This window comes from Mytilus galloprovincialis, chromosome 1 (assembly GCF_965363235.1).
Source record: "Mytilus galloprovincialis chromosome 1, xbMytGall1.hap1.1, whole genome shotgun sequence".
Taxonomy (NCBI): Eukaryota; Metazoa; Mollusca; class Bivalvia; order Mytilida; family Mytilidae; genus Mytilus; species Mytilus galloprovincialis.
In genome coordinates, this window is record NC_134838.1 from 111,890,200 (window position 1) to 111,918,104 (window position 27,905).

General features: G+C 31.9%; 1 protein-coding gene and 1 pseudogene across 1 annotated transcript; one reads left to right on the top strand and one right to left on the bottom strand.

The window, feature by feature from the left end:
* Nucleotides 1-27,377, top strand: LOC143051958 (sterol carrier protein 2-like). Its single transcript, XM_076224939.1, has 18 exons — nucleotides 1-153; nucleotides 2,292-2,349; nucleotides 5,555-5,626; nucleotides 10,891-10,955; nucleotides 14,611-14,674; nucleotides 15,037-15,101; nucleotides 15,489-15,615; nucleotides 16,503-16,566; nucleotides 17,074-17,160; nucleotides 17,621-17,771; nucleotides 18,943-18,994; nucleotides 20,539-20,634; nucleotides 21,167-21,274; nucleotides 21,780-21,930; nucleotides 22,600-22,690; nucleotides 24,247-24,376; nucleotides 24,911-24,987; nucleotides 26,667-27,377. Exons 1-18 carry the CDS (start codon nucleotides 85-87, stop codon nucleotides 26,760-26,762), a joined length of 1,623 nt encoding a protein of 540 aa, XP_076081054.1. The 5' UTR covers nucleotides 1-84; the 3' UTR covers nucleotides 26,763-27,377.
* On the bottom strand, nucleotides 7,291-9,276 carry LOC143061125 (uncharacterized; annotated as a pseudogene).
* Nucleotides 27,378-27,905: the final 528 nt, after the last annotated feature.

A 27,905-nucleotide genomic window follows, 5' to 3' on the forward strand; every position in this document is an offset into this window, starting at 1 on the left:
TTTTCTATTTACTTTTCTTCGGAAGAATTTGCATTGAATGAGTCTGAAAGTAGTTCTCATCCGGGGCACAGGGCATCTGTCAAAATGGCTTCTACAGGCGTAAACACAAGCACGAGACGACGTGTGTATGTTGTCGGTGTTGGAATGACAAAGGTGACAGTCTGTAATAATTGCAGCTTTGCTTTGCCATTAAGTTTTTAGAAATATTACAAACATTACAATACTGCAGTAATCATCTGTTTCCACAAGCAAAACCTTTTTTTGTAAAGAAATTATGACCTTTGAACTGAGGCGAAATCACATGTGTATTTTTATAAAGCGAAATATTCAGTTCAGTATTAAATATTTGTTGTATGAGCTAAATTTGATATGTTTAAATAAAGATAATTAACTTTTATTTGAAATATTATTGTGATTTATTATGTTTACAGCTTGACAAGTACGTAGTTTGAAAAACTGTTTACATCTACTGAAATAAAATTTGTAAACCCTATGTTTTCTGTATTAAATAGTAATACATTGTACAGATAAATCACATCAGGATTCCTCCTAGATTACCGTTCTAGGGTTGTGCCCCTTTACAAATGAAAAATTGCTGAATTTATTCGTTTCCGTTGTCTAACTTGAGTTTGTCTCAACTAAACATGCTAAATGTAATGAAATGTATACATAATGCTTTTTACCACAAAATTCAGTGCAAGTCCAATTTTTGGAAGCGTCACTTTTACAGTTCTTGAGTTATGTCGCTTCATAGCTAACAGGGGCATTATCTTGAGACTCTTTATTTATGAGAGACGATAACAACTAAAATAACATGTATGTTCATATTAAAGACGAATATAAGAATTATTCAATATACCTTACTGCTATTTGTACGCCATTCCAAACAGGTCATGGAGATCCCTGATATTATTCTTGTTAAAATAAGATTATTTTTTATTAAAAAGTGCCTAAAAACATTATCAATTAATTAAAATTTGTTGAAACTGTTTGTTTTGGTTTATTGGGGTAAAAAGTCCCACCATTGTCCAACTAGAAATAGGCCTAGGGTACCCCAATATCTACCGCATCAAACAGTTTCAACATAATTTGATAAATAATTTATTTTAGCAATTTTAATGTTATTTTAACTACAGAAATACTAACAGATATAGATAATTTGATTATAATCTCCTGTACCTTGTGCTGGACATGTCAGCTGCATACGATCACAACATGTCTTTTTACCCTAAGTGTTTTACAATTATAGCCTTTGTATCAGGTCAATTCAAGGATATTTAACGACCTAAAAGTATATGCCAGACTGAGGACGAAGTGCACAAATATGAAATTGTTCATACATCAACAGTTACATGAAGAAATGATAGACATGAACATTATGGAATAATCACTCCTCCTTGAAAATCTGTCTTTGACGATCTTCATATTGCAATAACATGTTAACATATAAGGTAGCACAATACAAAGATTTTTCATCCCCAATCAGACATCTTTAAACTGATGTAATTCCACTCATCTTTCTTTAAATTTTATAAATGAGGTACCTAAAGAAAGAAGAAAGATTAATCTTTCAAATTGTGATAATTTCATTATGACATAATTATTACATCATTAATTGTTATGGAATAAGTTGCCATATTGTGATGTCTATACTTGAATGAATTTGGCTTCTTTGTTATTCATAGCATCCCAAAATATTTTATAGATTCTTGCACTACACAGTTTGACCTCCCAAACTGTGTCTCAGATTTTTCCTATTGTATTTCATTCTCTCATAAATCTTCAATGAAGTTTGCAACATCAATTCATAAGAGACCACTAAATTCAATTGTGTATAAAATTTGTTCTATTGATGTTTTTGGAAATCTGAGACACAGTTTTGGAGGTCAAGCTGTGTTGTACAAGAATCTATAAAATATTTGGGGATGCTATGAAGAACAAAGAAGCTAAATTCATTCATGTGTGGACATCACTATATAGTAACTAATTACATAATAATTAATTATGTAATAATTATGTCATAATGAAATTATCACAATTTGAAAGATTAATCTTTCTTCTTTCTTTTGGTACCTCATTTATAAAATATAACGAAGGATGAAATGAATTACATCAGTTTAAAGTTGTCTGATTGGGAGTGACAAAATCTTTGTATTGTGCTACCTTAAATGTGCATGCAATATTTTTTGCTGAATGTTAACTTGAGCAGAGATCAGTCATACAAAAATCACTACATGAATGGAACAAATAAGAAAGTAAATCACTAACTTTATAAATCTCCTTAATTTTAGTTTGAAAAGCCAGGCAGAAGAGATGATTTTGATTATCCACAGATGGCAAAAGAAGCAGGTAAAAAATAATACATATTTGAGGCAAAATTGAGCTGGGAAAAAGATATTTTTTTATAGGATGAACCAATTTGGAATAGTTAGATTATGTAACTCACTACACTTCAATATTCTTCTTACTAGGATTAGGGGATATTTTTAATTATTAGTAAAATAATAGATATTTTTTTCTTTTTTAGCTCATCTGATCTAAAGGGCAAATTAAGGTTTTATCACTGAGTATTCTTAAACATTTTGTTAAAGATATTTTTATAAGTAAGAGGGTTAGTGCTATAAAACCAGGTTTAATCCACCAATTTCTACATTTGAAAATGCCTGTACCAAGTCAGGAATATGACAGTTCTTGTCCATTCATTTTTGATGCGTTTTGTTATTTGATTTTGCCATGTGATTATGGACTTTCCGAAATTGATTTTCCTTTAAGTTCAGTATTTTTGTGATTTTACTTTTTCCTCCCAACATTTTGTCCAAGTCTTATCTCATTCAAACCAGCGTTGGCATGGACAATCATTATGCTGTCTTAATTGCAGACTTTTTAAATGTTTGTTAATATGGGCCCTGTCAACTAGTTGGTGTTGTGGTGCCCTATAGTAATCTCTCTATTTGACTGTTTGGTTTTGGCAATCTTGACTTATAATCTGACATAGGGTCAGATTATAAGTCAAGATAGCCAAAACCAATTTCCATAATTGTATGTACAAAAAAATAATGAAAAACAAATATGATAATCAACAATCAAAACAACTGAATTACAGACTCTGTACTTGATATCAGCTTCATTAATTTATTTTCAGTAATCAGTGCTCCAGCTATAATTCAAAAGGGGCAGGGTGCCAGTGGAGGGCAGGGCACTTTTTTATGGTAGGAGAAGGCACTGCTCATTTCTTTTGTCTACGTCCCTGCGTGTATCACGAGTTCACATATTTTTTTACTGTATATATTGTCAATAAAGATGCATAAGTTGTTGATATGATTATTTATTCTATAAAATTTGCATAAGAAAAGTCATTCATACTACATGTTCATATAACATGGCAATACACATTCATACTATTAACCAAAAGAGGCAAAATAAACTTACTATTCTCCCCCACCCCCTCTCCTTCCAAAAAGAAAGAACATAAACTAAACATCTCATAGTTTACCAAACATGTACATGACAGAGTAGTTGTATTTCTAAATTTTCATCTAGAGCTTGGCCCTCCGAACTTTGTAAGTTGATAGATTGACACCATTCATACAATTAAGTTATCCATATTTCTTAATTGAGAATGTATAAAACATGGATTGCCAAAAGTATGATTATCAAAAATAAATTGCAATATATTTTTTTTTGTATTTTCAAAGACAGATAGTATCCTTAAGGTAACATTCTTATATAATTTTGTATTCAATTAGTTATTTTTTCCTATTTTTAGTGCTAAATAATATTTTAGGAGCACAATTTTGTAATAAGCTTTTTCAGGGGAAGTAACTCCAAAATTAATTTCCAACATGTTTACGTCTGCTTGTCGCTCACAAGTTGAAATGGACGATGTTTCTGTGAAGGCAAAAGTTGATTACTTCAATTCAATTCTAAATTCATGAAAGTCTTCATTCATACACTCTTCCATTGTGACTTGGAGATCGAAAAGAAAATGCTGACACATTCATCATATTTATGACAAAAAGGTACATTGTCTTAATTAAATTACCTAGTAATTAACACCTTTGAAGTCTTATCCACAATAATTTATTGCAATGACAAGATTAACCTCTTACCTGGGGGCAATCACCAGGTGTCATATATGTAATTTAACTTCTGGTAAGAAATCAATGAAACAAAAGGCAATTTTACCAAAACGGCACAAGGGTTTTTCAGAAAACGGCGTCAGGGCAGAAGGGCGCGGCGCCCTATATTTTGGGCTAACGAGACCACTGGTAATGTCAGTAATAATAATCCTTAAAATCATTTATGATCATTTAGAATTAAATGACTCCAGTTGATATCAAAGCAATACCCTTCTATTTTGGGCTAACGAGACCACTGGTAATGTCAGTAATAATAATCCTTAAAATCATTTAAGATCATTTAGAATTAAATGACTCCAGTTGAAATCAAGCAATACCTGTATCTTGTACTCTTTGCTTGTATCAAATAAACAGAAACTAGGGGAAACAATAGCTTTTACATGCAGGGCCTCTTTTAAACCGGATTTTTGTGACAAAAATGTCGGTTATTGATTTTGGGATGTACGGCGGGCGGCCGGGCGGCAATCAAATTTTGTCCGTGCATTAACTCATGAACCGTTCAACCAAAGCTTTTAAAATTTTAATATGTTATTACCGACAACTATTCGAAGGTCAAGTTCAATAATGGCGATTTTGACTTTTACCGTTCAGGAGTTATGGTTCTTGAAAGATTGAAAAATGGAGTTTCCAGTCGTGTCCGTGCATTTACACATGAACTGTTCTACCAAAGCTTCCCAAATTTTTTTATGTTGTTACTAATGACAGAATGGAGGTCAAGTTCAATAATGACGAATTTGACTTTTACCGTTCAGGAGTTATGGTTCTTGAAAGATTGAAAAATGGAGTTTCCAGTCGTGTCCGTGCATTTATGCATGAACTGTTCTACCAAAGCTTCCGAAATTTTAATATGCTGTTACTGATGACAAAATGGAAGTCAAGTTCAATAATGACGATTTTGACTTTTAACGTTCAGGAGTTATGGTTCTTGAAAGATTGAAAATGGTGTTTCCCGTCATGTCCGTGAATTTTCTCATGAACCATTCAACCAAATCTTTTGAAATTTTAATATGTTGTTACTGATGACAAAATAGAGGTCAAGTTCAATAATGACGATTTTGACTTTTACCGTTCAGGAGTTATGGTTCTTGAAAGATCATAAAATGGCGTTTCCATTGACATTGTTGCATTTACTCATGAACCATTCAATCTAAGCTTTTCAAATTTTAATATGTTGATACTGATGACAAAATGGAGGTCAAATTTGATATTGACGATTTTCACTTTCACCATTCATCAGTAATGGTTCTTGTGATATTGCCAGGACACAAATAAGTGGTTTGCTGTCGTTGTGACAGCCTCTTGTTTTTTGTTTTTTTTAGCAGTGTACTCTTTTTATCATGTTTTAATTCAAATTAATACTATTCAGAATTAGAGTACAGTTGTTATGAGTTTATTTTTTTTATATATCTTTTCAGCAACAAAAGCAATGCAGGATGCAGGAGTGAGCTTTGAACAGATAGAACAAGCATGTGTTGGTTATGTTTATGGTATGTCATATAATTGAACTGCGTGGAATTTAAATGTATTACTTCTTTAGAAGTTGTCGTGATATTGTGATTACATTATTTAATTTTTTCCAATTATATTTTTTTGTCACAATTTTCTCAGGCACTACCAAACAGCATGACTTCATATATGGCTAGCAGCTTAACAGTGATGAGTTGAAATGTGCTTAAATTTTTTGGGATGTTTCAGACACCAAACTTCCTGTTTGCTGATACTTTCTTTTTATGCCCCACCTACGATAGTAGAGGGGCATTATGTTTTCTGGTCTGTGCGTCCGTTCGTTCGTTCGTCCGTCCGTCTGTTCGTTCGTTCGTTCGTTCGTCCGTCTGTCCCGCTTCAGGTTAAAGTTTTTGGTCAAGGTAGTTTTTGATGAAGTTGAAGTCCAATCAACTTGAAACTTAGTACACATGTTCCTTATGATATGATCTTTCTAATTTAAATGCCAAATTAGAGTTTTGACCCCAATTTTACGGTTCACTGATAGAAAATGATAGTGCAAATTTCAGGTTAAAGTTTTTGGCTTCAGGTTAAAGTTTTTGGTCAAGGTAGTTTTTGATGAAGTTGAAGTCCAATCAACTTGAAACTTAGTATACATGTGCCCTATGATATGATCTTTCTAATTTAAATGCCAAATTAGAGTTTTGACCCCAATTTTACGGTTCACTGAACATAGAAAATGATAGTGCAAATTTCAGGTTAAAGTTTTTGGCTTCAGGTTAAAGTTTTTGGTCAAGGTAGTTTTTGATGAAGTTGAAGTCCAATCAACTTGAAACTTAGTATACATGTGCCCTATGATATGATCTTTCTAATTTAAATGCCAAATTAGAGTTTTGACCCCAATTTTACGGTTCACTGAACATAGAAAATGATAGTGCAAATTTCGGGTTAAAGTTTTTGGCTTCAGGTTAAAGTTTTTGGTCAAGGTAGTTTTTGATGAAGTTGAAGTCCAATCAACTTGAAACTTAGTATACATGTGCCCTATGATATGATCTTTCTAATTTAAATGCCAAATTAGAGTTTTGACCCCAATTTTACGGTTCACTGAACATAGAAAATGATAGTGCAAATTTCAGGTTAAAGTTTTTGGTCAAGGTAGTTTTTGATGAAGTTGAAGTCCAATCAACTTGAAACTTAGTATACATGTGCCCTATGATATGATCTTTCTAATTTAAATGCCAAATTAGAGTTTTGACCCCAATTTTATGGTTCACTGAACATAGAAAATGATAGTGCAAATTTCAGGTTAAAGTTTTTGGTCAAGGTAGTTTTTGATAAAGTAGAAGTCCAATCAACTTGAAACTTAGTATACATGTTCCCTTTGATAAGATCATTCTAATTTTAATGCCAAATTAGAGAATTTATTCCAATTTCACAGTCCTTTAAACATAGAAAATGATAGTGTGAGTGGGGCATCCGTGTACTGTGGACACATTCTTGTTTCAATATGTTAAAGAAACTTAAATATTTTAACACATATCAACAGTACTACTGAACAAAATGACTTCATATTTGGTCTACATCTTGACTTGTACATCATACCTGTCAACCTCTGAAAATGAAAAGTCAGGTCATGACCTGCATTGAGAAAAAAAATCTCAGGTCATAACGCGTACGACATTTTGCGGGCTCAATTGAAGAACAAAAATATGTTTACATATAATTTATATAGTCAATATGTATATGAAACAGTTAGAACATGTATACAAGTTTATTTCAGACTATTGTTATATTCCATAGTAGCAGACTTGGCATTCTTTAAAAGAACTGCACTTGGTTTCAGTTCATAGCAATGCAAATGTGTATTCATTTTACAAGAAAGAAGAGCACACAGTGTATCCTTATTAAGATCAGCCCTAAACTCTGTAGCTATTTACTTTACTAAAATGCCCTCTCACTGTCTGCATTGCTGTTTGGCAAAACCAGTAATGTTTTAGCAAGTTTTGACAAAACAAAAAATCTTGGCTTGTTAAGAAAAATGTCATGCAACTTGGACATTTCTCCCCAAAATGTACCAATGTCAGTTTCAGGGGAAGTGCAAAGTGGAAGTTCATCTAATGGGGTCAACTGATAGTCACTGAACTCATCTTGTAGCTGTGTTGTCTCTTCATCATTCAGGATGTTAGGGAATTTTTCCACCAATTTCATCACTGAAAACAAAAAGAATAGCCATATGGTCTAGGTATATACCTATGTGAGATGTTTTATTGTGTTGTAGGTTTGCTGCTTTATTGATCATGTATAAATCATATTTTTTTTTTATTAAAAATTGATAACAATATCAACAATCAAAAATACTGTTTCATCTTACAAGTTTAAAATTTAATGTAAATAAAGTCTTACCACAATCAGATGATACTGTGTGTTTCCTTAAAGGGTTAACAAATCCAATATGAACCAATGTCTCATCTTTGAATGGAAATTTTTTCATCATTTTTGCTGTCACAGTACAATAAAATTGTCTAACATGCCTGAAAAAGTAAATTTGATTTAAAAGATATGTTTGGTATAATAATTTGTTAATAGCAGAATATTGTTGTTGTTATTTTGAAAATTAAACTAGTGTTGACCTGTCAATGAAATAAAAGAATTGTTTGCTTTATTGGTGTGTTGCTGTCACTTTTATAGATTTTTATACCCCCGCTTTAAAAAAGGGGGGGTATACTGTTTTACCTCTGTCTGTCCGTCAGTCCGTCCGTCCATCAGTCCGTCAGTCCGTCCGTCCGTCAGTCAGTCCGTCCCATGAAACTTTCGTCACATTTTTCTCAGGAACTACACATCCACCCTTTCTGTAATTTGGTATCAACATTTATATATGTCAGCCATACCGTGTGATGCGTTTTCAGATTCATCACTTGACAACTTCCTGTTTACCGAACACTTGTCTGATTTTACACATTATAGCCAAGTTGAAAATTTTCGTCACATTTTTCTCAGGAACTACAATACAAGGATTTCTGAAATTTGGTTTCAGGATTTATATAAGTCAGCTATACTGTGTGATGCGTTTTCAGATTCATCACTCGACAACTTCCTGTTTACCGAACACTTGTATGATTTTACACATGATAGCCAAGTTGAAAATTTTCGTCACATTTTTCTCAGGAACTACAATACAAGGATTTCTGAAATTTGGTTTCAGGATTTATATAAGTCAGCTATGCCGTGTGATGCGTTTTCAGATTCATCACTCGACAACTTCCTGTTTACCGAACACTTGCATATTTTTACACTATTAATATTATCCACTTGCGGCGGGGGTATCATCAGTGAGCAGTAGCTCGCAGTTTCACTTGTTTTTTATTCATATCTCTCTATATATTTTTTTCCTGCCATTAAATTGCATCATTATTATAAATACAAACTTAAAGTAAAGGTATATTTACCTGAAGAATTTGGTCTCAGTTTCTTCTTTTAAATCATCAGAGTAGTCTACAAGGTATGTTCTATTTTTTGGACCTACAGCAATAAGATCATTGGATAATTGATTTGCCCTGTCATGGTATTTAACATCACAAATGTCTTTACAAGAAGTAATACATTTCACCTGCACAAACTTTCCAAGTAATTTCCTCAACAGCTTTGTAATCTGATCATGGAGTACTCCAATCTTAGCAGCATTGGCCTGAAAAAGATTTTAAAAAATATAAACACAAATAGATCTGCAATACAATATAAAATGTACATTTTAAATAAATGTATTTACAGGGATTACTTCTATAAACAAGTGATCAATGACAATTAAATACTTGTTAAGAGATAGAGCAGGTTAATTATACCTGTTGTTAGTTGTATTGTTACCTTAATGAGATTGTTTATATAGGGGAAGTGTCATTTTATTACACAAAAGCTTGAGAAGGTGTATGGTTTCAATCAATTAATTAAGAAGATCAATTTATACATGTACCTGAAATGCAGTATTGAATTCATTCAATGGTGCTAGAATGAATTCTAGAAAATGAAAATACAGAATCATTTCAGGATTCACCAGATGTTTTGCTACACGTTTCACCCTTCCCTCCTTTTCTACATCTTGATGACTATTAAAGTAGCTTCTTAAGGCTGGCCAGTGGTGTAATATGCGAGTAACACTTGTTTGCAGCGACAACCATCTTGTACTGACATGTTTTAAAATTTTCAATGGTTCAACATCGCAAAATTCTAAGTACTCCTTGTATTCTTCCATTCGCTTGGAGGAATGTTGGAAGTGATAGTATATGTCGACAATGAAATCATCAATGGGCAGGGGAAGTTCCTTAACCCCTGCTCCACAGCAGAGATTTGCTAAGTGGCAAATACATCCCATATCAACAACATCTGGTTGTTTTTGTCTAATTCTAGAAAGCAGTGAATTTTTTCTGCCCTTCATAACAGAACAATTGTCAGACATAAAGCCAAATACATTTTTCCATGGAATTTCTCTATTCACCAGTGTATTGTTTAAGGCATCAAATAAATTTTGAGCATTTCCTATATTAACGATAGGCATGTCAAGAAATCTTGTAACTGTGTCGCCCAAGTTATTGTCAAAGTATTGTCAAAGTATCTCACAAGAATAACAAATAGTTTGTCATTACCTCTATCGTTGCTCTCATCACACATAATTGTGAAAGGTTGATTTTTACAATTTTCAACTACCACTTTGTTATTTTCAACTGAAAGGGCCCTCTTTACTATTTGGGTGGTTTTAGTTTTTCCACAGGAATAACCTGAAGCTATTTCACTGTCAGAGAACATTAATTTACACAATTTTGTGAAATGGTCAGTTACTGCAAAGGAAAGGTTGTGCTCAGCCACAAAGTACGAAAATAAAGTTTCTGCATTAGTTACTTTATCAGCCAAAACACTTTTGGTCTTTGTGAAGAAAGATGCCATGCCCTTAGATTCTGCCTGAGATTTTTCCAACTTTAAATGAGTCATTGTTTTAGAATGTCTGACAATATCATTTCTTGCCCCTGCGCTAACATTGATATGTGAATTACAAAGTGTACTAAGTACATGCAGTATAATACTGTATCAGTCCGCATGAATACTAGATTTTTCAGACACCTCTTTCCTGTTATCTAATACTTTGAATTACAGGTTGGGGTATGGTTAGCATGACATAACATATAACTTTATGTGTTGATTTCTTTGGTAACTAACTTTAATTGGTTAATATAATATTCTCATTATTAGAATTAAGTGAGGAGGAACTTAAATTAAATCTTGTAAAATTTGTGTTCTAAAATATTGAATTCAAATTAAGGTGATTCTACTTGTGGACAGAGAGCTGTGTATGAACTAGGACTCACAGGAATTCCAGTATTCAATGTAAGTTCTGTCATTGATTTACACTTACTCCTCTAAGGGTTATTCCAGGGGGAAAAAATATGGGACAATCGAACAAAACATTTTTATAAAGCCAACCCCCAATTGTTTTTATAAGACCGCAAAAATTTTAATTTTTTGGTCGTATATTGCTATCACGTTGGCGTCGTCGTCTGCGTCGTCGTCGTCGTCCGAATACTTTTAGTTTTCGCACTCTAACTTTAGTAAAAGTGAATTGAAATCAATGAAATTTTAACACAAGGTTTATGACCACAAAAGGAAGGTTGGGATTGATTTTGGGAGTTTTGGTCCCAACATTTTAGGAATTAGGGGCCAAAAAGGGCCCAAATAAGCATTTTCTTGGTTTTCGCACTATAACTTTAGTTTAAGTGAATAGAAATCTATGAAATTTTGACACAAGGTATATGACCACAAAAGGAAGGTTGGGATTGATTTTGGGAGTTTTGGTTCCAACAGTTTAGGAATTAAGGGCCAAAAAAGGGCCCAAATAAGCATTATTCTTGGTTTTCGCACAATAACTTTATATAAGGAAATAGAAATCAATGAAATTTTAACACAAGGTTTATGACCACAAAAGGAAGGTTGGGATTGATTTTTGGAGTTGAGGTCACAACAGTATATGAATTAGGGGCCAAAAAGGGGCCCAAATAAGCATTATTTTTGGTTTTTGCACCATAACTTTAGTATAAGTAAATAGAAATCTATGAAATTTAAACACAAGGTTTATGACCATAAAAGGAAGGTTGGGTTTGATTTTGGGAGTTTTGGTCCCAACAGTTTAGGAATAAGGGGTCCAAAGGGTCCAAAATTGAACTTTGTGTGATTTTATCAAAAATTGAATAATTGGGGTTCTTTGATATGCCGAATCTAACTATGTATGTAGATTCTTAATTTTTGGTCCCGTTTTCAAATTGGTCTACATTAAGGTCCAAAGGGTCCAAAATTAAACTTAGTTTGATTTTAACAAAAATTGAATCCTTGGGGTTCTTTGATATGCTGAATTTAAAAATGTACTTAGATTTTTAATTATTGGCCTAGTTTTCAAGTTGGTCCAAATGGGGGTCCAAAATTAAACTTTGTTTGATTTCATCAAAAATTGAATAAATGGGTTCTTTGATATGCAAAATCTAACTGTGTATGTAGATTCTTAATTTTTGGTCCAGTTTTCAAATTGTCTACATTAAGGTCCAAAGGGTCCAAAATTAAACTAAGTTTGATTTTAACAAAAATTAAATTCTTGGGCTTATTTGATATGCTTTATCTAAATATGTACTTTGATTTTTGATTATGGGCCCAGTTTTCAAGTTGGTCCAAATCAGGATTCCATATCAAGTATTGTGCAATAGCAAGAAATTTTCAATTGCACAGTATTGCACAATAGCAAGAAATATCTAATTGCACAATATTGTGCAATAGCAATTAATTTTCAATTGGAGTTATCTTTCTTTGTATAGAATAGTAGTTGATAATATATGTTGGAAATTTGCCAGACATGACTATGATGTCATTTTCTATTTTTATTTGCCAATAACTTTATGTAAATAACTTCATTGGAAATTTGCCAATATAAAATGTTGCTGATGAAGCTTTTTTTCCTTATCTTATCTAAAATGTTTTTAGATAATGTATGTTGGACATTTGCCAGACATGACTATGATGTCATTTTCTATTTTTATTTGCCAATAACTTTATGTAAATAACTTCATTGGAAATTTGCCAATATAAAATGTTGCTGATGAAGTTTTTTTTATTGTTTTATACAATAAACAATGTATATTCACTTTTACTACCAACCAATCTTTACCATTCAGTGATAACAAGCACTTTATTTTACATTTTAATATTTTATGATGTATTTAAAAGAGTAGTTATTGTTGCAAACTCCATTAGAAATTTGAATTGATATCAGTTTTGGAAAAAGGGAAACGGGAATGTCAAAAAAAAAGGGGGGGGGGTTAAATTTTTCTCATTTCAGATTTCATAAATAAAAAGAAAATTTCTTCAAACATTTTTTTGAGAGGATTAATATTCAACAGCATAGTGAATTGCTCAAAGGCAAAAACAAACTTTTAAGTTCATTAGACCACATTCATTCTGTGTCAGAAACCTATGCTGTGTCAACTATTTAATTTAAGATTTAAAAAGTTTGAAGAAGAAATCTTTAATTGATTTGTAGAATCTTGACATTTGTTTTGTGTAAAAAAAACTCATGTAATGTCAAAAATTTAATCACAATCCAAATTCAGAGCTGTATCACGCTTGAATGTTTTGTCCATACTTGCCCCAACTGTTCAGGGTTCGACCTCTGCGGTCGTATAAAGCTGCGCCCTGCGGAGCACCTGGTTGTTTTCTATTGTAACATAATTATACCCCACGCAACGAAGTTGCGGAGGGTATAATGTTTTTGACCCGTCCGTCCGTCAGTCCGTCCGTCAGTCCTGTTTCTTGTCATTGCAACTCCTCTCAAACCACACAACAGAATTTCACGAAACCTTTTCAGATAATAAGGACATACTATGTAGTTGTGCATATCGACGGGAAATTGCGATTCAAATTTTTTTCTAGGAGTTACGCCCCTTTGAACTTATTTACTTTAATGTACTACTGCAACAGTTTGTCATCGCAACTCCTCTCAAAACCACACAACAGAATTTCACGAAACTTTTCAGATAATAAGGACATACTATGTAGTTGTGCATATCGACGGAAAATTGCGATTCAATTTTTTTTCAAGGAGTTAAGCCCCTTTGAACTTATTTGCTTTAAGGTACTACTTTAACAGTTTGTCATCGCAACTCCTCTGAAACCACACAACAGAATTTCATGAAACTTTGTAGATAATAAGGACATACTACCTAGATGTGCATATCAACAGGAAATTACGATTCAATTTTTTTTTCTAGGAGTTATGTTCCTTTGAACTTATTTGCTTCAATGTACTTCTGCAACAGTTTGTCATCTCAACTCCTCTGAAAGCACACAACAGAATTTCATGAAATTTTGTAGATAATAAGGACATACTATGTAGATGTGTATATTGACAGGAAATTATTATTCTGTATTTTTTTATTATACAATTTTTTTTTCTTATACTTATTTAATTTCTCCAATGACAATGTGGGGACGTGGAGTATGTGAGCGTGCTCATTAAGGTTCTTTAATTGTATTTGCTAGCACCACTACAACCCATAGAAAAATATATCAAGTGGAGATTAACCCTCTCATACATTTTACCTGGAAAGTCTTCAATAGATAAATCATATCATCTATTCAGATGAAATATCAATATAAACTCGGTACACATCTAATGGATTAAGTGTAAGTTTATTTTATGTTTCAGTTTTGAACAAAACAATATTCGCACCATTCATAATGTTCTCATTATCATGAATTAATATTGGAAGTCTAATAAATATCAGAGGCCTACTAAAATGCTAAAGAGTCCTGTGTACAGCTTTTATCGAAAAAATAACTAACAAACTGAAAAAAAAATAACAGATATGTTGTGCTTTTAGGGTTTTGGATGCTACTTACAGGTTGCATTAGTTTGCTGTTACATTGATTTTGGCACCTCTAATGTAGCACTTTAAACAGGAATTGTATTTATAATGTTAGACCGAAGATATAACTTTTGTAGGTTAACAACAACTGTGCTACAGGATCCACTGCTCTCATTATGGGAAAACAGTTTATTGAAGGAGGTAAGATTGGGTTTTTGTTATAAGATTATTTTCCCCGCTATAAGTGAACAATGCCTGTGCCTCTGTATCAATGCTGTTATGAAAGCTAAACAGTTCATACAAGGAGGTTTAACATTCTGTAGATACTATTTAATACTGGAGATACAGATGTTTAAGGGAGGAAAATTACTAATTATGGAAGGAATATAGAGAACGGATAAGGAAATGGATTAACTAAAATGAACTGACAAAAAATCATACACTTGAACTGTATTCCAATCAGTTATATGCCTAACTTCCTGTTGTTGCCTAACTGCCTGTTGTTCATTAACTGTATTTCAGGAAGAAATCTTTTTAAATATACTATTTTTTCTTTAATATAGGTTTGGCAAATTGTGTTTTGGCATTGGGGTTTGAAAAGATGAGCAGAGGTTCTTTGAAAACTACTGTAAGTATATTGAATTTATCCAGTTTGTAGTGTGTGGTTATATTAATATGAGGGGTCTGTTTAGCTGGAGAACCATAGCTTTTATGGTTTTTATGAAATTTTTATAAATATTTCAAAGAGAGTAAGAGCATTGGTTTTGCAGGTGGGTTCTTTTTTTCTTCAAGAATGAACTTTTATGCTCAAATAATTCTAAAATAGATTATTCATTAAATAATTATGAAAATGAAAACTATGTGTAATATTGCTTACACAGTATTTATGTAAGCTTGTTCTAAATTGACTAATTTGCTAAACTATTTACTTAAGACCCATGAGTACTAAACCAGCTAACTCAGCTCTAATAATATTTCCAATTTAAACAAATTACATACATAGAATTTTTAACAGTTCCAGGATCGTACAAATCCAATGGACAAGCATGTAATGGTTATTGCAAACACATTTGGTATAGAAAAGGCTCCCATGGCTGCTCAGATGTTTGGTAATGCTGGCAGGGAACATATGGAAAAATATGGTATGCATCTAATTTTACAGTTTTTAAGCAAATATTTCTAATGACCATTTTATTATATTGTACATGTTAAACAGTAAAATTAAATGAAACATGATATTTTGGTTGTTTGCATTAAAAAGGAGCAAATGGAAGTAAATAAAAGGGAATTTGGGTAAAATAAAGTACAAAAGAGTAAGGGCACTTTCAAATTAAAAATATTCATGTAATTTCTGTCATGTTTGACTCTGTGTTGATTTCTATGTAAAACGTTTATAATACCAATATCATAAAGTTTGCACCTCAAAAACAGTTATTTCAGTTTGTTTTTTAATCGATTTCCATGGATTCTCATTAATATTAGAAATCATGGAATTATACATTTAATCTAAACGTCAGTTAACCTGACAGTATATAATGTAGGGGCCAGGAGGTAGGGCACATAATAGAGATTGACTGAAAATCTATTTAGATAAATGTACAGTTGAAGGTTGCACTTTGTAAATACAGCTGTTTCTCAAACCACGCCTCTTTTGGGGAGATTTAGAATATTCATAGAAAATTAATTTTGTTTACATGCTGGTTCCCAGTTATGATCTCTGTGTTCCATCTCATAGAGACATAACAAATAATTTTAACAATTAAAGACAAGACATTTGAGTTGCTGCATTGCTTTTGTTGATTGCTTTAAAAAAAAAATAGACTTGTATGATTAAGAAATAAATATTAAATTGAAATGTATATTCTGTTTAGTTTAAAGTAGTTGCTTTGTTAAGATGTAACAATGTATGACTTCAATTTATGATAGCTTTACCAATACATCAAACAAAACATGAAGATAATACATATAATTTTTTGTTTTTAAGAGTCAGGTGGCAGGTTTCAAGAAAATTGTTTTTAAATGTTTTCAGGTACTAAGCCAATTCATTTTGCCAAAATTGCTCATAAAAACCACAAGCATTCAACAAATAATCCGTAAGTTTAGTTATTATTAATTAAAAATAGGATTTAATAGGACATGAATGCAACAAACCTGTAATCCAAACCCACTGAAAAAAGAAAATCACATTTCAACCAATAACAAAAATTTCTGTCAGGATACAAAAAAAATGCTCACAAAAGCTGCATTATTAGCAAGATTATAATAGGTTTTAGGATGATGATTGATCATGCCTTCTTATATTGAAATTGATTTATCTCCTACAAGATTTTGAACAGTGAAAGTTTAACAAATATGACTTATACAATGGCAAACTGTTTTGTGTACAAATTGAAATTTTGAGAGAAAAGATAAAATTGTCATATTTTTTATTTTTACTTGGTAAATTAATATTTTCTAATATTTTTCTATGTCATGTATGTATTAAACAATAGATTTATAATGCCTTCAGTAATAAACAAAACCCATAGCGTATACCTTGTTTCATTACATTCTTCTTTTGGAAGATGAAAATATCTTATCACTGTTCCTTTTTATTCCAGTTATTCACAGTTTCAAGATGAATACACACTAGAACAAATTATGAATTCTCCCAAGATTCATGATCCACTTACTAAGCTCCAGTGTTGGTAGGTATCGAAATAGAAATATGATGTCGGTTACCTGTGAATAAGTTATGTGGCCTTGATCTCAAAGACATTAAACAGAAAATTAGAACATTTCGATTTGAAACATGGGCATAGTTCAGCAAAACACAAAAAATGAATGACTAAAAGGAAATATGTGGTATTTATATATGAATATCAATAGCAATCCCAACAAGAAAAACAAAAAAATGCTATTCAAGATTATCACCCTGAATAATCCTCTTCAGAGACATCCTGTATATGGCCCAGTTTATTCTTCTCACATGAATGAAAAGAGATGGGGATTTTGTCCATTAGATGGCAACTCAATAACACAAATTACCATAAGATATCTTGAAAATGAAATAATCTTCCATATATTACAGCTCATAAATCTTAATTTTTTATGAATAAGTAACGCCATAGGCTTTGTGATTGAATATTAACATTAATGACTTTTTAGTCCAACAAGTGATGGTTCTGGTGCTGCTATTCTTGCAAGTGAAGAATTTGTCAGAAGACATGGACTAGAAAACCAAGCGATAGAAATAGTATCAATGGAAATGGCTACTGATTTACCAAGTTCTTTCAAGGATGATAGTTGTATAAAGGCTGTAAGTATTTAAACATAATATCATTATTTTGAAAATAACATAAATGAAACTTAATATGGAAACTGACTCAAAATTTGTATTTAAAAAAAAGAAGACCATACTTTGACCTTTAATGGTTTTTTTTTTTACAAATTGTGACTTGGATGGAAAGTTGTCTCATTGGCACTCATGCCATATCTACTTATATCTTTAAATTATAATAGAATATCAAATGTAAGTCTCATCAGCTTCTTGACGAAATCTTTTGTCTGTACATTATCTTTTGTCATATATATTCAGAATTGTCTGATCAGTGAATCATTTCCTAAAATTTCTATTGACATGATTGTTATACGCCCGTCAAAATTTTGACGGGACGTATAATGGTATACAAATGTCATGCGTCCATCCATCTGTCTGTCTGTCTATCCGGCGTAAACATGTCGCACTGTAACTTGAGAACGACTTATCCAAATTTCATGAAACTTATTATAGTTGTTTCTTATGATGGTCAAATGATCTGTATACTTTTTGGTGAAAATAGGATTAAAACTTTTTGAGTTACGGCACATTGTAAATAAAACAGGGGTGTGTTTTTTTTGCATGTCGCTCTGTATCTCAAAAATGATTTTTGATTATTGCTTAGAACTTTACACACTTCTTAGTTATATTAATCTTAAGATCTGTATACTTTTTTGTAATGATTTAAAATTTCATTTTTGAGTTATTGAGTATTTTGTAAAAAAGGGAGAGTTTTTTTACATGTCCCACCGTATCTCAAAAATGATTTATGATTATTGCTTAAAACTTTACACACTTCTTTGTTATATTAATCTAAAGATCTTTTTTATTTTTTGGTTTTGATTAAAAAATTTATTTTAGTGATATTTAGTTTTTTGTAAAAAAAAAAAAAGAGGGGAGGGGTTCACATGTCCCGCTGTATCTCAAAAACAATATATGGTTATTGCTTAAAACTTTATCAGAAACTATTTATGATTATTGCATAAAACTGCCACACAAGGCGTCGGGCGTATCATGCGCTCATGGCGCAGCTGTTTGTAAACATTTTATTACAATTATAAAGAAGTATGCTTTTTGAACTGTGAAACTCTTAGGTTGTTCTGTACATACCCTTTCATTGGTTGTGTTTAAGTTTTACTGCACTGTATTTATTTATTATAAAATGTTTCAGGTTGGATATGACATGACAGCTAAAGCTGCAGACAGAGCATTCAAAAATGCAGGTAAATTGATTTTGTTAATTTTCTTGAGCTTGTTTATATGTATTTAAATTGTTTTGTTGTATGAAAAAGGAAAGTAAAGGTAAAAAAGAAAAGACACATGAACATATTACAAATATGCATTGGAGTTATTCTGAGAGCATGAGAAATTTTCTTATAATAACTTAATTTCTCAATACATTACAGATACAAAAAAACGTATGTTTTAAACCTTCAAAAAGAAACCTGCCCGAAATAAAACAGAAAAATGTTGCTTTTTCATTGACATATAATCTAAATTTACTTTTATTTTTTTTCAAAAAAGAAACAAAGGATAATGGATTTTTTTTTTATTTCAAACCTTCTGACAATAGATTGAATGTCTTCCTTTTTTTATACCCCCGCTTTAAAAAAGGGGGGGTATACTGTTTTACCTCTGTCTGTCGTACCGTCCGTCAGTCCGTCCATCAGTCCGTCCGTCAGTCAGTCCGTCCCATGAAACTTTCGTCACATTTTTCTCAGGAACTACACATCCACCCTTTCTGTAATTTGGTATCAACATTTATATATGTCAGCCATACCGTGTGATGCGTTTTCAGATTCATCACTTGACAACTTCCTGTTTACCGAACACTTGTCTGATTTTACACATGATAGCCAAGTTGAAAATTTTCGTCACATTTTTCTCAGGAACTACAATACAAGGATTTCTGAAATTTGGTTTCAGGATTTATATAAGTCAGCTATACCGTGTGATGCGTTTTCAGATTCATCACTCGACAACTTCCTGTTTACCGAACACTTGCATATTTTTACACTATTAATATTATCCACTTGCGGCGGGGGTATCATCAGTGAGCAGTAGCTCGCAGTTTCACTTGTTTTTATTAAAGTGAAATTTCCAAAGGACAATATTGGTAATGTACGGAGGTCGGTCAGGTGTCTGTGGAATAAATTGAAAACACTCAAATAAAATCTTTTCAAATATATAGATGTTGTTTCCTGTGAATGTTAGGCAAGAACAAGAAAAACTTCAATAGTGTCAATTATTTTACCAAATGTTAAATGTTTTAGATTTATTCACCCTGTTCGTTTCTTGAAAGTTTATAACTATTCAACCAATTTGTATTGATAAACATATTTATACTGCAACTAGTTGTGTTTATTTCTTAAATATAGTAACACAGCTATATTTTGTAAAATGTCAATTTCATCATGGAACACTTTCTCCATAATCAGGGGTTCATTAAGGGATGAAAATAAGTTTGACATCTGTGTTACGATTTATAAAGCTATCAATGAATTAGTTAAAGTTGCAGTATAAAAACAATATTAGGTCAATGTCAGAAAAATATATTTTTAGTTCTATTCAGCACAAAACTGGGGAAGGGCTTGGTAAAACCTTACCCTTCCCCAGTTTCTAAGCCTCATACAAAAAAGTTGATATTTTTCTGACAATGACCTAATATTGTATATATGTACCTTATATATAAAGAAAATGGAAAATCTTCCAAGGTAATGTTAAAAAACAAGTCATGATGAGTGTAAACATCTAATTGTTTATTCAGGTTTGAGTAGAGATGATGTGAATGTGGTAGAATTACATGATTGTTTCTCCTGTAATGAACTCATCACTTATGAAGCTCTCGGGTTGTGTCCTCCAGGTAAAAATTATGAAATTTTACAGCATTTGTTTGTTTGATTTTGATTGGTTATGTTTTTTTTTTTGGTGCTTTGCTTTTGCACCAAAATGCAACAATAATACAGGTAAATATTATAAAAGATCAGTATTTAAAAAAAATTTGAATAACAATGCTACAACATAGTTTAGATTGCATAATACAACACATTCATCAATAAACCGAAATGAAATCATATAACATTGATTACTTTTTTAACCGGCTTTACAAAGTAAAAATCAGTTATTGATTTAGGGATGAAGGGCAAGCAGGCGGCTTCCAAACAGTGTCCATGCATTTACTAATTAACCATGGGCTAGATTCAATGGAATTTTTTAATAAACAACATGTAAATATAACAGAAAAACAACTAAATGGCAATGAACAGTGCATTGATACAATTGTAAATAATAACAGCAGAAGTTAATGATAAATGTGTGGTTATCACATGGCCATTGCTTAATTTTGTAATCTTTATGAATTGAATAGTTCAACTTCAATGCTTTTGAAATTACAGGTAAAGCATCAGAATTAGTAGACTCTGGTAACAATACATATGGAGGGAAATATGTTATCAATCCTAGTGGTGGACTCATTTCTAAAGGTCATCCTCTTGGTGCTACAGGTTGGTTAATAAATATAAATTATTATTTGAACTTTTTTTACTTTACAGCTGGAATCTGTAAACACCAACATTACAGCTTTTCTTTAAAAGCATGCAAAGCAAACCATTGATCAGGTAGGTAGTCTATTTCAGTCTGTTTACTATATACTGGACTTTGATTAGACAATAAACATAAACTTCATTTTAAAGTTAAGTTCCACATTGTAGGTCAATTTTTGTTGTCCTATCAAATCCCAGTATATACTAAACAAACTGAAATTATCCAAGCAAACATAACAAGCAAGTCGATTAAAGTTTTGTTTTGCATACTTTTGTAGAAAAGCTGTAACATTATCCATGATTAAGATGAGAGAATAGTGTGACTTATTTGGAATTATGTATTTAAAATTCTTTACAATAAATATTATAAAGTCATGTCAGTTCTACAACAAGAAAGATGGTTAGAGACTTTGTATTCAGTACTAAAACAACAGGCTAGTTAAGTACTTGATAATCTACTTTTTAGGCCTTGCTCAGTGTGCTGAACTGTGTTGGCAGCTTAGAGGCATGGCTGACAAGAGACAAGTATCTAATGCAAAGGTTGCTCTTCAACACAATATAGGATTGGGAGGTGCAGCGGTTGTAGCATTGTATAAAAAAGGATTCCCTAACCAGAGGTTAGTTATCTGATGTGTATAAATGTATGTGGTATTTTAGAATTTTTCTAAGTGTAAATAGAACCATTTCCAGAAGCCTTTAAATTTAAATTGACCATTTAATTTGTTATCAATATCTCTTTAGTGGTAATACTGTTTATCAGTTTTCCTACTGTCTGTATCACTATGCTAAGCTCTACATAAAATATTGGCTATCGGGGCTTTGTGACATCAAATACATTAATCTGGCTTGAAATAAAGAATTTATATATTATATATTATTTTATTATAATAACTTTGATCTGGACACATCACCAATGTCAAAATGAATTAACAGATGTTGATAATTTGACCTGTACTTATCAAGTCATCTTCTGGTTATCTGGTGAAATACACTTATATTTTTTTCTTGCAAAATACACAAAAACAATGTGAAAAATCCATTACCAGATTTTCATCATATTTTTTTTTCATTAAATGTCAGCTGCTGGACACAATATAAACCATATTTGAAATAATTTGCTTTGCTCACAGCACAAAAAGCTTTATATCCTGACTCACAGCTGATATTTTACAAAATCTAATATGCACAGCAGACAACCTGTTACAAATTCAGGATTGTTTTGCTATGTTTTTACTATTGGTTTTATCAAAGAAGTAAAATTATGTATTTAAGTGTGTTTATTTCAGTCGAATTCAAGCATTTGCCACCAGTGCTTCTACAGAAGATAAATTCCAGTCAGCAGCAATTTTCAAAGAAATTAAAAGCAATCTTGACAAGGTATAACTTTGTATTATTTATGCTGTCATATAGTTTTTATCTGCACCCAAAAGTATGTTATTAAATCTTTTTTTTTTGCCTTGTCAGTTTCCAAGTTTCAACTTTTTTTGATTAAAACACAACCTTATTTTGGAATGGTAATTTATATGACAAAATGCATTAAACAATATTTTGTAGGAGCCAGAAATACCTGGAATTTTAGTGCTGATCAAAAATAATAAGCAAGACAAGATCCACAATTAACTCAATATGGCCCAAATCATCTGATGAATCCTCTATTCTAATCCACAAGAATTGAGAGGGTTCATTGTTGAAAATGCACATATACCTTGATGAGAGACACAGGATTTTTAGAGACTCTAGTTTATTTTTAGCTCACCTGGCCGGAACAAGTGATCTTTTCTCATCATTTGGCGTCCCTCGTCCGTTGTAGACGTAAACTTTTTACATTTTGAACTGCTTCTAGAGAACCACTGCATGGAATGAAACCAAACATAGCATAAATGTTCCTTATGAGGTGCTGACCAAGTGTTGTTACTTTGTAGCTGATCCAGCATCCAAGATGGCCACCAGCGGGGGACTTAGTTTAACACAGTACCCTATGGGAAATACATACAAATGTCTTCTTTTAGAGAACCAAGGAATGGAATGAAACCAAACATAGCATGAATGCTCCTTATGAGATGCTGACCAAGTGTTGTTACTTTGTAGCCGATCCATTATCTAAGATGGCCGCCAGTGGGGGACTTAGTTTAACATAGGACCCCATGGGAAATACATACAAATGTCTTCTTTTAGAGAAGCACTGAATGGAATGAAATCAAACATGGCATGAATGTTCCTTATGAGGTGCTGACCAAGTGTTGTTACTTTGTAGCCCTTCTATTATCCAAGATGGCCGCCAGTGGGCGACTTAGTTTAACATAGGATCCTATGGGAAATACATACAAATGTCTTCTTTTAGAGAAGCACTGAATGGAATGAAATCAAACATGGCATGAATGTTCCTTATGAGGTGCTGACCAAGTGTTGTTACTTTGTAGCCCTTCTATTATCCAAGATGGCCGCCAGTGGGGGACTTAGTTTAACATAGGATCCTATGGGAAATACATACAAATGTCTTCTTTTAGGAACCACTAAACTAATGAAACCAAATGTATCATGAATGTTGCTTATGAGATGCAGACCAAGTGTTGTTACTTGGTAGCTGATCCATTATCAAAGATGGCCGCAAGCTGGGGATTTAGTTTAACATGGGACCCTATGGGAAATACATACAAATCTCTTCTTTAAGAGAACTACTGAATGAAATGAAACCAAACGTAACAATATTAAACCAAATTTGGCCTAAAACATCATTATAAGTATTTTTATCGACTTTTTACATTATTTAATATTATTTCAAAATCCGAAGTAGAATCAGGTGAGCGACACAGGCTCTTGAGAGCCTCTAGTTATTTAACTAAATGATTTAGTTCAAGTTTATAGGTCAGTTAGCATGTTGTTTCTAATAGAAATCACTATCTATTCAAAATATTTTGTTTACTTTTGTCTAGGATGGAGCCGCATGGGTGAAAAAGATGAAGGGAGTTTTCTGTTTTAAAGTAAAGGCCAATGATGGAACAGAAGGTGTGTGGGTTGTTGATGCAAAGAATGGCAGTGGATCAGTTAAATTTGGTGTTGAACGTAAGTTTAACCTGATGTATTTTAAATTGACCCACTAATGATAACCTAGTTATTACTATTCTGAACTTCATATTGTTTTCTGTTGCCATGTCTCAGTGGATACCAAAAACATGAAAGTGAACAAAATTATGCTTATTATATAAAGAAGAAAGAAAGATAATGTGAGATTGACAATGAAACAACTAACCACCAGACCAAATAGGTCCCAGTCTGAAAATATGTAAAGCAATTCAAAAGAGAAATCCTATTGTCTGATTTATGGTGAAGACAATTATGGCAGACAGCAATCAACAGCAAACAATAGGATAACACTTTCCTGACTTTGAACAGGCTAATGAAATATGTTGCAGGGTTTATCATTTATGTGAGAACGTAGCGCTCCTTTCCTCACAAGATGGATATTTTAACCAATAATTATGATACACCTGTTTAGTTGAGTCTGTTTGAGTTAAAAAATAAAAATGGGTCATCAAATTCCAAATAGGATTAATTTTTTGAGGATTTTTTTTATAATTTAAAAAATATTTCTTTCAGCCAAAGGTGATGTGACAATTAACATGAAAGATGATGATATGTTAAACTTAATGTTGGGAAAACTGAATCCTCAACAGGTATGTTGTAAACCAAAAATTAAAGTATTTATTGTAAACATTCTCCACAAAGAACTTATATTTATATTAAAGTTTTCTAATGTTGTTTAATAAATGTCTGCAAACTTATAGTCCTTCCATACAGACTTATTGTTGTTTTGAAGGTAAAAAAATTTCAAACCATTGGTAATATATTTTATCCCATAATTACAACATTAACTACCAACAGTGACACTTAACATTTCTAAATTTCAATGGTGTAACTCACATTACAATTTCAATAAAATAGCTGTATAAACATTTGAATGCTTCTAATTAAGAAAAGATATATAAAGTTTTAAACTTTAAGAAATTTAAAATTAACAGAAAAAAATAAAACAATGCATTTGCATTGAAATATATACAGTAAACAAAGGGGATTAAGCCAATGTCTGTAAATTCGCGTAGAATGTTTTTATTCACTTTTGTGATCATTATTTTTCTGTAAATTGTGTCATTCGTGAGTCTGAACTTATAATTGCAAGAATGCGGAATCATTACATAGTTGAACCGTATCCGATTTGTGATTTTTATATTTTTCAACGGCGGACAAATTTCAGAAAATTTACAAAAATAAACGATGTCTGACAAGCAATTTGAAAAGGAATATGATGTTTTTGATGCTACAAATGGATGAAACATTAATAAAAGGCAATTTGCAACACGTTCTAATGAAGCAAAGAAATTATTTTGTCTAAAATCAGAAGGATTTTATGTACGCTCTCAAGTAACAAGTACCGGTATTGGAAGAAAGTATTTCATACAAAGTTATTAATTTTAAATAACATTCCATCAATCTGTATATATTTATAGTCAATGCTTTTGTCACGTTTATAAAGAAGGAAATTGGTTATGTCTTTTAATTATAGGATGTTTGAGATTGTTATTGTCATCGACTGATATTTTTTGTTATTATTTGTTTGACTGCGCAAATAAAATGCAAACCGCAAACGGACCGGAAGTTGATAAGCTAAAGGTCCGGAAACTTAAACGACAATCGATTGAACAAAATCCCAATCGATTATCGACATCGCTAGGCTCAACCAACTGATTTCCGACTTATTCCGATCATCGGAACAACACTACTTTGTGGTATTGTACTTTGCAGTACAATATTAGAGAGATCCATACACTTTTTAAAGATATTGTCTGGCAACTAGAAAAATACTTTTTTTTGCTTCAACTTCCTGAACGTTGGGGGGTATTTACCCCCAAACTCAATCCCAGACTTCCCTTTGTGATATGGAACCTTGGGGTACAATTTCTGAGAGATCCAAACACTTTCCAAAAAGTTATTGTCAGGAAACTACAAAAATGCTTGGTTTTTTGGTCCCTTTTTTTGCCCTATAATGTTGGTACCATAATTCCGAAAAGCATTATACACGCAAAACAATGTGTGCGGTCATATAAAATCTTTGGATAAATTTATGTAACATTTACTAATTAATAATCAAGATTTAGATATGCTGAACCATTGTGGTTTATTATTGTGGTTTATTCATATATGGAAATTAAACCCATTACTAGTATAGGGTATTACTTTCAGTGTAGTTTTGTGATGTAATGTGATATATCTATAATTTTAACTAAGCAGTTGGTTATATACTGTAATACAGAGGAGAGAAGAAATATGAATGATGGATAACTATTTTATATTCTAGGCTTTTTTCCAAGGCAAACTAAAGATTCAAGGGAATATGGGACTTGCAATGAAGCTGAGAGAATTCCAGTCAGCAGCCGGAAAATCTAAACTTTAATGAGACTTACATAGAAGACTTGATAAAAAGATGTAACATTAGACTTAAATTTCCTATATAAAAACTTACTTGAAACATTAACTTTGATGGTTTAACAAAAATTTATTTATGTGATCTGTCACAAATTTAAACGATGAAACTACAAATATATAGATGACAATTCATACTATTTATCTGAATATGACTATTATATAAACAATATACGAATGTCAGAGTATTGAAATTCTAGTAACACTATTTTTGATATTACACATTATGATAATTTTTATAAACAAAAAGTTTGATAATTTCATAAGAGATACATCTATTGACTAGTCACAATAATTAGAAGTTTATGTTGTACTCTGTATATGTTTGATAGTATGTATTTATCACAACGAGGAACATTAAGTGAAAACAAAATGAACGATGTATGACATATGTGAAGTGATACTGACGTTTTTATATGATTATTTATTTATACAGACTATTGATTTTTACAAGTTATGGATCATTATATTTGTGATTTTGAAAGGTTTTTAATTTGTGTTTTGTAAGATTGCTAGAATGACATGATTGTTTTGAATGAAAATTATTATATGTATTTATATAAAATTGTGATTAGATAATTAATAACTAGTTGCTTCTGTTTCTATTTTCATAATACATTGTTGTGTGTTGTTGAAAAGTTTAGAGCCCCTTTAAGTTTATTAGTCCCCTACCTACGAAGTCTAAGGGGACTTTAGGTTTGCACTCTGTCTGTCTGTCCATTCGTCACTCTGACAAAACAGTTTTCCACACTTTTTTTTTGGTGCTTGAGGTTGATTAGATATTTGGTTCATTGTTTTATAATGACAAGTTACAGATCAATGTAAAAAGGAAGATGTGGTATGATTGCTAATGAGACAACTCTCCACAAGAGACCAAATAACACAGAATTAAAAGTTTCTCTAAAAATCAGTTTTCCACCCTTTTTAGCTCACCTGGCCCAAATCTTCTCCTCTGAAACTACTGGACCAAATTTTACCAAATTTGGCCACAATCATCATTGGGGTATTTAGTTTCAAAAATGTGTCTGGTGACCCGGCCAACCAACCAAGATGGCCACCATGGTTAAAAAAAGAACAAAGGGGTAAATGTAGATTTTGGCTTATATCTCTGAAA